Genomic DNA, 14,752 nt, shown 5'->3' with positions numbered 1-14,752 from the left:
TATCTACAATGTGTCCTCTTGGCACTGTACATTATAGTATTATATATGGTTCTGAAGCCTGTTTCAAACTAACCAGCCATCTGTAAATTCAGTAATTAAAGAAATTTAGAGGTGGAAATTCAGATAAGGTTGCCAGGGTGACCTGCTGGCTAGAGAGGACAAGGGAAATGTTGGTAATTTTCCATTACTGCATGTACATTTTCGTACATGTCCGGTCTATCGCTGAAGAAGACACTCAGCTCTCACCTGCTTATAAAGCTTCCAATAAGATCCTTGCTTGATTGATCATAAAGCACAATGTACTGCTATCATATACTGTAGTAGGTAGCTCTAGCCATCGCTCACTCGGAGCCTCAACATTATTAAAATATTAAGGACCGATTAATGAATACACGTCTAATGTGAAGCCATTGATTTCCTCTGCTTCTCAATGAATTAAAACACTTTCTGACCATGGTGACATGCAGTGAGTATGTGTACAAAGTGGACTGTCCACTTTGTACACATGCTCAGTCATTGTGTTTGATAGTGGTGGCAATAATAAAATAGACTATTTACTGGTCTGCCAAGCAGAGCAAAATACAAATTACAATGTTTACAACACAGAGATGATAGATTTGAAATGACTTGAGGACAACTTGGTTTACAGCCTGTTCACTTTGAGCAAGCATGAATGAATTCTTAAGTGGGTGATTGTGATTGGTGGCATAACCATGTATTGGTTTGACATGAGGGAATCTGACAGTAAAAAAAATCCCTTCTCCCGTTGTACTTTGGGTTTAGACATGATGTCATCTAACTCAGTTGTAGTGCAATCAGCTGCAGCACAGCCATTATAATTGTTGACACTTCATGTTTTTCTGTATGCCTAGAAAATTAAATCATCCTGGTTTGCATTGCCTGACCAGAAGAAAAAATGCTAGATGTGATCTTGTTAGTCAACTTTTAAATTAGGTTGTTACATTATTTTACAATAAACTGCTTCATGCAACAGCACTTCGAAAAACATTTCTAGTGGTCAAGTTAGGGATTGAATAAGTGGGCGAATTGTAATGGGCAATTACAGCATGTATTGGTGGGGCTAAAGGACTGTATTAACATCTGGGCTTGTGGTACTGTGAAATAGCTAATAAAATGTATTCTGTGGTTAAAAATGGTGCGATAGATTGATAACGCAGGAAAATGAGTCCAAGACGAACCTGGAGTAATGTCAAATTGTTGCTTTGATGAATTGCCGATTTATCTCCAAACAAACTGACCTTTGTTCGTAAAGTTTATTTGGTAGGCCGTAATTCAGACTTTGCTCAACTCCTGCAAGAGTGAATATGTCTGTAAATTGGTAGGTGGCCGAACATAAGATTGTTAATGTAAAGAAGATTTGAATCTACTCTAAGTAGGTATGACTGACCATAAAAATCTAAAATTAGGTCTCGTCATTGGAATAAATTGCTACGCGATGGTAACTAGCCATTTTGTTTTTCTGTAATCGTTAAATATTAAAAAGTCCTAAAACGTTATGCTATGCTAGCTAAAACACATCTAACCTATCAATTTCACTTCCTCTCCTATCAAAATGGTGGTTCAATGTAATTGGCTAAAAAAAGTAGCATGATATGACGTCATAAGACATGGACCCACCCATTTAGCTCATTTTTTCGACAGCTCATTGGATAGCCTTAGTCATGTAACACGTGACTGCCAGTGGGGGTCGCAGTAGCCACGCCCCCCGACCTAGCTATCTGTTGTAGAATACAAAAGTCCAATTAACAAGTCAGTTATTACATTTAATTCAAAAACAGGAACATAAAATGGATAACTTGGACACGCTTGAACAATGGCTGACAGTCTTGGTGAAAGAATAAAAATTGATTTAGTTTTTATGCTGGGAAGCCTCCTATTGGTCAGTTTGTGCAGTATGCAAATGAGGACTGCGACGTCAGATCCTGAACTTGTGCGCCATTTTTTCCTTATTAAGGGGAAGAAAGGGACAAAAGCGGGACCAAAAATAACTTATCTTTGGAGGTGGTTCGCAAATATCATCATTCATATTTGACTATATTATTCATACAGCGTTGTGTATGGACAGAGGATGCTGCTCGGATGAGTATCTATATGCAGCGCTGACGCAGCTCACCGACACACAGTTGACGGCCGGTGGAAGTGGAAAACGTTAGCCCTGTCGGAGGTGGCACAGCGACAACTAACGTCAACGTTAACATACACCGAAAATTATACGAGGTAAATATCTGCGAGGTGGCTGTGGGCATCCTCAAGTAGGAAGAAGCGGCGTGGCCGGCTTATTGCTGTCCGCGTGCTATCAGGGTCTTTTTAATGTCTCCAGTGTGGCAAGCACACACTGAGCAGTGTTAGCATGGACGGGAAGGTTTTAGTTTGTAACGTTAGGTGATCTAAATCAAACACTTTAACTCGCTAAAATAAGTTTTTCTTAACCATCAGTGAATGGTTCGTAATCACATATTATCACATACTTATCGTTAAGTGTGAAATTAGCTGTTGCACAGTAACTTAACTGTTATGTTATTTGGATATCACAATGCTTATGCAGACAATATCTATGTGCAGTCATGTTTTAATTGTTGTAGCAAAGTATGTTGCAGTTACTATTTAGCATCTCAATTCTTACTACAGTAACGTTATATTATTTTTTTATAGGAGTATGGCGTTATAAAACTGCAAACCACAACTTTTTCTTAACATAATAAACGTTGGATAGGCTTGTCCTGCACATATTAACTGACCACAGCTAATTGCATTGATTGTGTTTACCTTTTCCATTCTCCCCTCGGTGTGCATTTTTGTTTGTTATTCTTCATTTATACAGTCTCCATTCACCAAACTGTACTATATTTGGTGGTGCAGTAAAAAGTGGAAACATTGTTTTACTCAAATAGTGGTTACTTTCTAGGCCTTGACTGGGAAATGTTGTGACTATGAATGAGAAAAAAAAAAAAAAGATAAGTATTTTTTTGTTTTTGTTTTGCTCCATAACATTAAAGCTTGTTTTCCTCTACAAGGCTTGTGAGGAATAATGTATCAGTATCCAGTTGGAAATATTGACAAGATCCGAAGGGGTCGCAAGGCGGTGAAAAACATCCTAGGTGAGATCGGCCTGGAAGATTGCCAAAACCTGTTGAAGGTATGTTTTATCTTTGGAAATAAGGTGCCTTTTAATATTTGGTCCTGATTGAAAGCTATTAAGTGTAATTTACACTTTTATATAAGATAAGTTGGCTTAAAATGTATATATTTGTGCATTTTATAATAGCTTTAAAGGTCCCATGACATGGTGCTCTTTGGATGTTTTTATTAAGACCTTAGTGGTCCCCTAATACTGTATCTGAAGTCTCTTTCCCAAAATTCAGCCTTGGTGCAGAATTACATCATCTAGAGCCAGTCCCACAATGAGCTTTCCTTAGTATGTGCCATTTCTGTCTGTAGCTATTGAGGAGGAGAGAGGGGGGGCAAGGTGGAGGGTGTGGCCTTGACCAACTGCCACTTTGCTTGTTTGAAAGCCATGATGTCTCTCTCTCATGGGTGGGCCAAATTCTCTGGGCAGGCAAAGTGGAGAAAGGGGAGGTAACCTTGGTCCTTATGACCTCATAAGGAGAAGATTCCAGATCGGCCCATCTGAGCTTTCATTTTCTCAAAGGCAGAGCAGGATACCCAGGGCTCGTTTTACACCTATCACCATTTCTAGCCACTGGGGGACCATAGGCAGACTGGGGCAATGCATATTAATGTTAAAAAACCTCAAAGTGAAATGTTCATGACATGGGACCTTTAAACAGTTACAAACACTATGGTAATTATAGTTGTGATAAATGTATGTTTGTCATCCGTGTTTCTGTCCAAAATTTAACCTGGATCTTGTAATACTGACGTATCTGATTGCAGCCACACATAGCTCATTGGTTGGCAGACCAGAAATGCCCAGTAGCTTCTGACCTTCTTTTTTCTTTGTTTTGCCCAGTAACTTTACAGACTGCTGTTTTGTCCTGTTTGTGTCAGTCAAATCAGTGGCTACGCATTCAGTTGGAAGTACAATTTACCTTGTGTTCTGTCAAATTCTTAAATCAATTTACCATTATTTGTGACTTCGATGAAACAAGTGGGACAAACTAACAATTGAATAGTGTTACATTAACATAAGTAACTGGAACCAACTCAATCTTAAAACTAGCTAGCCTGCTTCTAGCAAGCAATTCAACAACTATTGATGCTAGACATGCTCCGATTGATCAGCCGACGATCGTTATTGGTCGATATTCAGTAAAATTGCAAAAAATGCAACTGGGAGACTGGTAATAATGCTATCTAGTTGCCGATTGAGCATTTTTTATTTTGTATGTAGATTGATGCACGTAATGTGGAACCAAAGTTCACAAGCGTGAGTTCCTCCCAGGCACTTAGATTAGCCATACGCTGTTAGCAACATGCACTGAGGATAGCACAACAAGCAGATTGCCGTGCGAGCCAGTCACACAAGCACAAATGAAACTGCACAGCTGGAAGATCTGCCTGCAGGTTTCCGGTCAGCTTACAACAGCAACGAAGAGAAAGCTGTGTATAAGACAAGGAAGGTATGTTGCTCCACTGTTGTAGTGAATGGAAATGTAACCAAAACGCTAAAGGCCGTTTTATAGTCCTGCGCAGGCTCCACGCAGAGCTTTTGCTGTAGCCTACATAAGTGGCCTGATGTTTATACTTGTGTGGGTGTGGAGTGCTTGATAGAGCAAGGGAGAAGTGAGAGAGTGACAGCGTTTAGCTCTAGAGTCATAGTGAGAGAAACAAAGTGTCTCCCCTGTGCTTTCTGGCCACGGTGGGAAATCTTTAGCAGGAAAAGTTAACTCTCTCCTTGATTTCATGTTGATTATGCTACCAAGCCACGGCTGAGCGACGTGCGTCGCTGCGACGTATAGTTACATTTTTCGAGAGGTGCACGTCAGGCTACGGCGTAGGGTCTAGTGTAGACGCAGAGGGGTCTGCGGGTGTACGCGGTCGATTCTCCACACAACTATAAAAAAGCCTCAACGCTCATTCAACTGCGTCACCCAGATGTGCCAACTGGGACAAGGAAATAAACAAACCTGCTTTCAAGCAGCTTTTAGTTGCAAAAGCAAAACACAATAAATAAATTCCTGAAACAAATGCCTTTTTAATTTTAACACAACATATGTAATAAGGCACATATGTAATAAGGCACAACATAAGGTTTGTTAAGCTGACAGCTGAGATTGAAAATGCGCCAGGTAACGCAAACCCCTTTAGAAAGCACCCACCTGACTTCCTTTTACACTTGCTGCAGTGTAACATTCTTTGTACTACTCTGTTGATTAGGACAAAAAGGGCAGCCATGCCCAACATTTGTCTCCAGTATCCAAGGTGTAATTTGTGGCACACAAAAGAGAACTAATTTTGACAATTTTTAAACGAGTTAAAATGTTTCGCTACCAGCATTACATTATTAAAATAGAAATGATTAATTAGCAACATTAGCTAGCAAGGTTTTTACACAGAAATACATCTGCAGAAAAGTTGTTTCTGTGGAAAATGGCCATTAGATGGCCAAAAATAGGATGTAAAGTAGAGCAGAAGAAAACATGGGCATTCTTGTACCCCCACAAGCCAATCATAATCAATGGCCGTTTTTGCGCTCTACGAACCAATCAAAGCAGTGGGCTCTACAGGAACACCCCACCGCAGCGGTTACATGGCGGCTGCGTGGATTTTTCTGTCTTTACACACCAGAAACGTGTCTGACGCGCTGCCGCTGCTGCTAGGCTTGTCTGGACACATGTAGGTTTCCCATTGATAAAATGAAATGCCATGTTAAATATGATTTGATTTGATTACAGCAAAGACAACGTTGGCAGTATTGACGGCAAAATAGGCTACAGACTATTTCGTTCTGTATTGACCGGTGCAGTATTAGAAAATCCAGTGTGTAACCGGCCTTACTGCGCAGCCTCCAACTGAGCTTGTAGATGTGACGTGAGCAACCTGTCTGAAAGTTGTAAGTCTTCTGGTAGCTGTGCCAAGAGAAATCTCAATCATTCTCAATCTTGCAGAGACGGAGAGCGTAGGTATATGTAAGGAGATAACATAGGCACAGGCTAATTATTGATCACTAACATGCTAGTTAACATTAGTAATTAAACTTAAACAGCTAGTGTAAGTCGAAAGTTTCTCCTGTACTATACGGTAATTCCTCTACTGTGCGACAGTAAGTCGCTTGGTTATGACACAATCGTTTTGGTTGCTCCATTAACTATTTTTGAGGGGGGAATAAACTTCAAAAATTTCGCCGCGAAAGCATGAACTGCCCTCTGGAGGACCTCCACCAGACCAGCGGGCGCTTGTGGATTGTTGTCGGCCGCAGCAGGCGAGGGAGGCGGGGAGGAAGTAGAAGGATGCCGGTCGGGGCTGCTAGCCTTGCTAAGGAAACTACCACACAATTTGCCACAATGGCGACATTAGATTAGATTTACAAGATTTTTTTTGCAGAGATTTTGAACTTGACTTGTAGCTTGTAGCATGATTTAAAACTCAATCTGCAGGATGACAGTCAATATACATGTCAAGTTAAACTTTCTCAATTGCACTACATCTATGAGCGCACAGGTTTAACACAGAGGTGCAGATGAATTGAGGGTTGAGCCGCTGGTACTTGATTTATTGTGTGACTATACTTCTACATTTCAAAGGGAAGTACTTTTTACTCCACCACGATTATCTAATGGCTGCTTCTAACTTTTCAGGTTAAAAATGTATTTGTGAAACATGCACTCAGTTGTCAGTTTATTAGGGTCATTCCCCTAAACCTAAGAGTCTAATAAAATGAATCCTACCTTCTTGGAGATTAGGTTAGGTTAGGTGTTGCTTCAATTTAAATGTAATTTTGGACTCTGTAGTTTGTTGTGCTGCATTACACAGAATTTAATTTGTGTATTTGTATTGTGTATATGTATTTGTACTCTACCCATAATATAAATGGGGTGGACAAAATATTGGAAACCTCAGCATAATGCAATACAGTTCAATACAGACTGCAGTTTCACCAGTAACTTATCGTTATAACTTTCATGAAGGTAGAATTTATTGCAGGGCTTTTTAATTATACTGAATTAGTTTAAGCTAGGTGCACAGTATAAACTTAAACATTCCATATATAATAAATTCATACTGTATGATGCCTTGCTATTATTTAAACTGTAGGCCAAATGGCCTTATTTACTTGAACAACTTTGAATGTATGTCTTCTAATGCATACATTTAGTTTACATTGTGAAACTTCTGCTTAAGATTTGTTTGTGTGTTTACTGTGCAGGATCTCAATGAAACCTCGGAGAAGAACTCCGATGAAGAAGAGGCCTTTCAGGAAACTGATTGGGATGATATCACCTACGGATACAAAAGACTAAAGAAAAGGGTGAATATGACACGTTTGAATGATTATTTGCCAGTTTGAGTATTTGTTAAAAAATTCAAAATGTTACTGATCTGTAAGTAAACTCATACCTGTCTTGTGGATTAAAATTAAAGAGGAAAGTAGTCATTCCATATTTGTTAAGATGTGTAGCTTGGTATGAATGTTAAATACTTAGTGCACACTGCAAATTTAACTCTGTTTATTTTTCTATTCAGTGGCCTTATCGGTCTCGACCTCTATGCTGTACCCTGTGCAAGTACTCTTCTACAAACATCTACAACTTCAGGAGCCATGTCTCTCGTTGCCATGGATACATGCAGCCATTCTGTGCACTAGCACCCTGTGCTCAGTGTGTCTTCGTTGGAACCCCCAAGTATCTCAAGAAGCACATGCTGTTCTTCCATGCCAACTCTATACAACGGCAGACGGGAGGGCCTCAACCCACCCATTGTGGAAGTGAGCGGTATCAATGTCGAAAATGTGGATTTCCAAACTCCTCTATCTTTGGGATGAAGAAGCACATAATTCTCAAGCACCTGGACAGGTTGGCAGAACAGTATATCGGTTACAGATTACACCCTCAAGGGACTTCATCGATAAAGATCTACTGCTGTAAGGTGTGCAAAGTGAACGCTGGAAGCCTAGACCAAATGTTGCATCACATGCTGGTTGAGCCATCCCACTATTCAGTCAGTACACAAGTGCAGAGTATGATTTATGAGAACAAGAACTACACAATTAAAACAACACCTAATGGGAATGGCATGTTTGTGACATTTCCAAGCATTGCTCCTAAACCACAACAACCTCAAATGTTGAACAGTAAGTCCTTGGCTTTACCAAGCAATGACCAACCTACTGAGACTGTGGTGGCATTACAGAAAATACAAGGAACTCCAAACAGTACGACTCTGATCTGTGCCCCCAGAACCAACCAAGCTTTTCTGCCCCCTCAAGCGTCCGCGCTAGTGCAGCTAGCTAGTGCGGAAGCTAAAGGTTTGCTCCAGCCTGGTGCCACGATAGCCATCCGAAGTGCTTTGCCCCAAGGACAATCTATGGTCCAGCTTCCCATGGTTTCTAACATGTCTTTGAAACGGGCACCTGTGGCTATAACTCCTGCTTCTGCTCAACTACAACAGACTCCACAAATGCAGCAAATCCTTCTCCCATCAGGACTGCAGGCCAACATGGCAGCTGGAACAGGAGCTGTATCTAAGCCTGCTGTGGTCACACAAAATGCACCAACAAACCAAATCACCCTTCAAGGTACCATGCTGACTTCACAGTCCTTGCTGAGTCACCTGATTCCGACTGGCAACAAGATAAATGGCATGCCCACGTACACTTTTGCTCCACTGCAATTAGCAGTGCCTGTCTCTCAGAGCACTGGTACCAACCTCAAGACTGTTGAGCAAACAAGGAACTCCACACCACCAACTAAGAAATGGATTACTTGTCCCCTCTGCAATGAACTTTTCCCTTCCAATGTCTTTGACATGCATACAGAGGTCGCTCACCAGACAAAATCCACCACATCCAAGTCAGAAAGTGTGGCGGCACGAGCTGCATTCTTGAAGAAAATGCCAGACAAAACTGTCAAATGTCTAACGTGCAAAATTCTTCTATCAGAAAAAAGCGTCTTCCAACACCTGCTGCATGGCCTGAATTGTTTATATTGCTCAGCTTTGTTCTTTTCAATCAAACAGCTCGCTGAGCATGTAAAGCAGCACAATCCCACAAGCAAGCCATACTGTGATTTTCTGAGGCAGAAGTACAGGGTCTACTCTAAAGGTATTGGAGGAATCCTGTTCCCTTACTTTGACGTCCACACCACCGCACCAAAAGAGGTCTTAGGAGACACAGAGGTCAATCTTGCCCTGGTCACAAGTTCCCTCGACCTGATCTTCTTCAAGTTGCAGCCCAGCAGCCAGCCAGAAATCTGCTCAGCACCTGCGAAAATCAACAGTGCCTATTGTCCATTCTGTGATGAAAAGTTTGAAAATGAATCCAAACACCTTCAGCACCTGAAGCAAAAACACTTAGTAGCACCCACCATTCATGCTATCCTCAAGACAGAGGCGTTCAAGTGCATATACTGCAATGGTGTGTACACAGGAAAGGTCACCCAGCAGGCAGTGATGCTCCACATTCAGCGATGCCGGTGTTCACCAAAACAATCAACACCACCCACAACTACAGCAGCACCACCACCGCAACAGCCACTGAAACCAGCTCAGAAGCAACTCTACTTTCTCCAAATGCCACAAGCGCCAACTGTGAAACCAACTATAGCTCCAGCGCGTGTGATTCCAGCTGCACCTGCTGCAGTGCGTCCAGAGAATGTAGCAGAGCTGCAGTCTCAGAAGAGGCTGGAGGTTGCATGGAGGGAGGTCATGATGACCAACAAACTAGAGCGAGAAAAAAAGGCGGCTATGCGCAAGAAGCGAGAGAATGAGAAGTTACTGCCCCCACCAGAGCCTGTGATTCAGCTCGATCCCGCAGTGAAGCTGCTGTTGGAACCCAACCCGATCGAGCGCCGCTACGGCGATCAGCGCAGAGACTTCATATCCAAATACTTCAACCTGAACCCCTATGCCACCAAAGCCGAGACCGAAGAGCTGTGCAAGAGGCTGTCCCTCACAAAACCAGAGTTGGCCGCCCACTTCAGCAAGAAGCGCAGCAAGTGCATGAAGAGTCTCAGTAGGAACACTGCTGCCATTTTCCTCGGCTTCAACATGACCGAACTGAACAAGGTCAAGCACAATCTCGTGATCCCCGAACAGAAGCCGGCCGACGCCACAGAGCAGCCGTCTGCCGATTCAACGGAGCAGATGGAAAACAGTGAGGGTGGCCGAGAACCAATGGATGAAAGTGGAAATGAGAAAGTTACGGATGGGGAACAGGTGGAGCAGATGAAATTGAGTTAAGAAATGTGTGGAACAAATGCAGATGTCCCTAATTTAAAACCCAGATTACAAGATAACAACCTAGATACTTTAATGATGGCCTTTTGTGTTGACAGTCGCTAGACCAGTTCACCATGCAGTTACCTGTGTGCTCAGTCTCTTAATGTAGACCACATCAGTAGTGTTTTGTTTGACTTCAGTAAATTGTTAGTGGTCCATATCCCAATTTCCACATGAATGCAGAGAACATAATTAAGATACAGATGCACGGTCTGCAAGATATAATGGTGTCAGACTGTTGAGTGGCAACAGTATTTAGCTGGTTTCAATCTTTCATTCGACAATGGCTACCAACTTCAACTCAAGCACTGATTTTCTGCTCTTCTTGCCCCCCTTTATTTAAGCCCATTTTGTACAAAATTGTGATTCCTACATCATGCTAGTCTGCTAATATCAAGACTTAAGTGCACACTTTAAAATAGACTTGGTTTACATTATATTATGCTTTTTCTTTTATACCCCCCTATCCACACACACATGGACCTGTTTTTGCAGTTTTATTTTCTTTTTACTTTTAGATGAACACCCCCCCCCTCCCCCTACATTTAAACTGATTTTAAAATGTATTATTTCTTGCTCACCAACTCCTGTAGAAGGTGAATGTTCATCTTGCAGTTTTGAAGCCAAATTCTTAAGAATGTACAAATGTTTGTTTTCAGGTTTCTGTATTCTTGGTTACTATACATCTCTGACCATGTTGCTTGCATGAACCTTTTTTTGTTTTGTCAAATGAAATTATGATTTGTGCCATTGTGAAGTATACATATTTGCTTTTGGAAATTGACCTAGATTCAACAAAATATAAACAAGTTATTGGGTGTTCACCATATTCTTTTCTCCGGACCGTTTTTTTTTTGTACTTACACATATTTTATAATTCCTAGATGACCGACAAATGTTAGGAAAAGTAGGCCTACAAATTATCATTCTGTCCAATGCCACTGTGTTGTAACAAATAAAGTGGTTTCCTTTTACATAAATGATTCAGTCATTGTAATTAAATATTTGTTAAAGCACCCCATTTTTTTTTTTTCTCACCTGTAACTGAAGGACCTGGAAAATAATGCAAAACTTCAGCCAGTCTTTATTCCTTACCAGCAGAAATAGAACATATTGGTTAAAGGCAGAATAAATGCTGAGCAGAAGGAAGTCTTGAGTGTGTTTCACCAGTTTATTATTCCCCTGAAAACTAATAAAATGTAAGGATATTCTGCCTGTCGCATACATTTTGAGTCTTCAATTGTGATGGCTCTAAAATAAAATGCATAAATTGTTCGACGGCGGCTCAAAATAAAAGATGAGGTATGTGTTGTGGCACAGCCACATGTCTCATTATGGCCATGCATTACAAACGTCTGGCCTCACAGGGTTGCAGATTCAGTTTTAACCTTTAGAAATGTTTCTTTAAAAGAAAATGTAAGGTCCAGTTATAGCTTTTCCCACAGTCTGTTAAACAGATCTGTTTTCAGTACCATTACATATTAACATTTTTATAATTTAATTATTATAAAACTATTACTTGCATGATTAGTTATAATGGAGAATAAAATGCCGTCTAATGCTCCTGCAACTGCTGAAAAGTGAATGAATGAGCTTAATAGCTACACTGTATTTTATTGTTACTATTCTGCTCATTATTCTCAGAACAACTACTAGATGGACCTTGTGGTGAGGCTGTTTTTGTCAACCGGTGTTTTCAAAGAGTAAAGAATGTGAACTTTCAATCTCTACTTGACCGTTTGGATTTGATCAAGGATTGAGGGGCCAGTGTAGTTGTTGGTTTGAATGGCCTTCAGCCTCTTCAGGTAATCCCCTGGAAGTCCATTCTGCTCTGCACCCAGACACACCACCTTACATAAAACAGAGAATTTAATCACAAAACCATTGGACTATGTGAATTGTAATGTATCATTTATTGCATAGTATATCAAGTGTGTTGTCTTTGGACCTGTTTGTGTTTACATGCACACACCTGTTTGTACTGAGGAGAGGGAGGGCAGGCGTGGAAATTGTTCATCTGGTAAGACCTGCAGAGCATGAGTCCATTTTCAGTCTCCACTGAAACCTCCAGTGGAGAGTACTTTCCCTGACTCACCCCTTCCTGGCTGAGGACAATGAGAAGAACCACGCAGTGGTTGGTTAAAGTGACAAACATGAACAGAAAGACAGCTGTGTGTTTGTGTGTCTCACTTGTCTAGGCTCGGGAGGTTTTCGTTGCTCAAAGTCCAGATTACCCCCCACACTTCTGCCCCTGGACAGGATTTAATGGTGGCCACTCCACCATGCCAACTGTTGTCCACATGTTTCTCCCACAGGCCAAAGTTCAACTCATAATCCTGCACACAACGCACACACAAACAAACGGGGTAGGAGGTAAAGGACAAAAGGCTGTGAACGGCGATGAGGGATTTAGCATTTTAAACAAAATGCCTTTTACTTCACTGTGATGTAAAGAGGGGTTCTATGTTTGTGTTTTCAGTAGTGTCCCCAGTGAGCCTGTTTGCTGTTGGTCATCACAGCATAGCACACTCTGTCCCTGTTGTTACAGCTGATGCTAAAACTAGCCTAGTAACCATTTAGGTGGAAACGACGAGTTGTGTCGGAAGACTGTCCACCCGTCAATGTGTTTTCCCCCTACCTGAACGAAACCTAACAACGGAGGGGGTTATTTTAACAGGAGGGAAACAAGTCGTCTAGTCAATAGTTAGTTTTCTATATTACACCGTAAAATACATTATCACAGGTCACTTTACCAAGGAGAGGCGCTGTGTAGCCTATGGTGCGTTCTTTTTGTCTTGTAATCGCCACTAGTAGCTCGAGTGTGACGTCACATCCATGTCGGAAAACGAGTAACCGTGGGTTGTTGCGTTCTTTTTGTCACACAATACTACGAGTCGGAGAAAAGATGGATTTTGGATTCTGCTCTGCTTTCTGCTCAAGGCTCGGCTTAAGCCGTTGTTGTCATATAGCAACCGAGCGTCTCTAGCCAATTTCAGCTGCACAAGCTACAAAATAACTAATCAGGCGGTATTTAACTCCTAATAAGACTAGCAACATGCCTATAGGTAGCAGTATACAGTGCTATGTGTACCACTTCTTCATTTGGTTACAAAAAAGACAAAAGTGCTTAAATTGTAGAAAACCACAATGTTTACTACGTGTGATGCACGACGTAGCCACCTTTGAAAGTGAACTCGGGGTCCTCTGAGTTCAGACGACTTGACGAGTTGTATAGACGACCTCGGTGGCGTTCTTTTTGCAACTTCCGGTTCGTAACTCCGGAAAACAACTCGTAAATCGACTTCGGTGGACAAAAAGAACGCACCATATAACTGATGTTGTTACCAGCAGTTGCGCCCTAAAAACGTAACGTAAGGTAACGTTAGTTAAGCTATTAACCGACATATAAGTGAGATGTCCCGAGTTAAACGGGCACCTCGCAACCAAATAAACTGTGACAATATGACCAGTAATAAAGTAACAGGGTTTAGCCTACCAACAATGGTTACAACTAGCTAGCTTAAAACAGCATAACTACTACCTTCCCTCTACCGTTTCATTTACTCTTACTGACACCATGGTACATTCAAGAGAAAGGCAATGCTGCGTTCATGTCGACAAATACGTGTAGGCTAATCAACTTATCAATGTTATTAACCATATTTGTGTACATGCACTGTATCTTCAGGATAGAAGATACACAACATTAGCTACCTCGTCACTACTTGGGTGTTTTGTAATTCCCACATGACATGAACGCCATATTGGTAATAGTGAAAACAAAAACAGCTATTTTATTCTACGAACTTATTTGTTAACGTTAGCTAGCTACCTTTAGTCGGCCGGTAGTGAAAAATGTCGCAGAGGGATTTGCCAGTTGCAGTCTTTCCTTTAACAAGTTACTTCCAAAAGCGAAATACATGAAGCGACCGTTTGCAACGGACATATTTTGATATCCGTGGTTTCCCGTCGGAAGAGACAGCAAGACTGGGCAGAAGACAGCAAGACGGGACAGAAGACATAAGTAACCGGTACTTCGAAAAGCGAAAAACATAAAGCGACCGTTGGCAACGGACATATTTTGTAGAGATGGCGAACTGAAGCTTTCAATCCAATTGTATCGAAAAAAAGGTTGAGTACTCGAAGCTTCAGACCTCTATGAGGACATCTGGTGGTGAAAGTTAAGGATAGCATGTGTCACAAACTTTCACAGATATTAGCCATGAATGTCTTTGAGTCGAAGGTGAATACATTTTGAGTATGAATTCATGGATAAATAAATAATGAAATAGCTAAATAACTACGCCTATTTGGGACTTTAAGTAGAACTCATAAC

At 41.3% G+C, this 14,752-nt stretch overlaps 2 protein-coding genes across 2 annotated transcripts; one reads left to right on the top strand and one right to left on the bottom strand.

The window, feature by feature from the left end:
* The first annotated feature begins 1,915 nt into the window (after window positions 1-1,915).
* adnp2b (ADNP homeobox 2b) lies at window positions 1,916-11,569 on the top strand. Its single transcript, XM_028597212.1, has 4 exons — window positions 1,916-2,238; window positions 3,036-3,157; window positions 7,349-7,450; window positions 7,666-11,569. Exons 2-4 carry the CDS (start codon window positions 3,050-3,052, stop codon window positions 10,375-10,377), a joined length of 2,922 nt encoding a protein of 973 aa, XP_028453013.1. The 5' UTR covers window positions 1,916-2,238; window positions 3,036-3,049; the 3' UTR covers window positions 10,378-11,569.
* Window positions 11,567-14,583, bottom strand: ggcta (gamma-glutamylcyclotransferase a). Its single transcript, XM_028597213.1, has 4 exons — window positions 14,249-14,583; window positions 12,607-12,752; window positions 12,389-12,521; window positions 11,567-12,266 (listed from the first exon to the last, which is right to left on the bottom strand). Exons 1-4 carry the CDS (start codon window positions 14,492-14,494, stop codon window positions 12,144-12,146), a joined length of 648 nt encoding a protein of 215 aa, XP_028453014.1. The 5' UTR covers window positions 14,495-14,583; the 3' UTR covers window positions 11,567-12,143.
* Window positions 14,584-14,752: the final 169 nt, after the last annotated feature.

Source organism: Perca flavescens, chromosome 14 (assembly GCF_004354835.1).
Source record: "Perca flavescens isolate YP-PL-M2 chromosome 14, PFLA_1.0, whole genome shotgun sequence".
Lineage (NCBI taxonomy): Eukaryota > Metazoa > Chordata > Actinopteri > Perciformes > Percidae > Perca > Perca flavescens.
Note: the sequence above shows the minus strand (reverse complement) of the source record. Positions and strands in the feature narration are given on the sequence as shown.

Bases quoted from the DNA above. Each gene is read 5' to 3' on its own strand.
- ggcta (XM_028597213.1), bottom strand. From the start codon at position 14,494: ATGTCCGTTGCCAACGGTCGCTTTATGTTTTTCGCTTTTCGAAGTACC. The intron at 12,522-12,606 runs GTGAGACACACA...CATTGTCCTCAG, and splicing joins AACCTCCCGAGCCTAGACAA to CCAGGAAGGGGTGAGTCAGG. The intron at 12,267-12,388 runs GTGTGTGCATGT...GTTTTATGTAAG, and splicing joins CCTCTCCTCAGTACAAACAG to GTGGTGTGTCTGGGTGCAGA.
- adnp2b (XM_028597212.1), top strand. From the start codon at position 3,050: ATGTATCAGTATCCAGTTGGAAATATTGACAAGATCCGAAGGGGTCGC. The intron at 3,158-7,348 runs GTATGTTTTATC...TTTACTGTGCAG, and splicing joins ATTGCCAAAACCTGTTGAAG to GATCTCAATGAAACCTCGGA. The intron at 7,451-7,665 runs GTGAATATGACA...TTTTCTATTCAG, and splicing joins ACAAAAGACTAAAGAAAAGG to TGGCCTTATCGGTCTCGACC.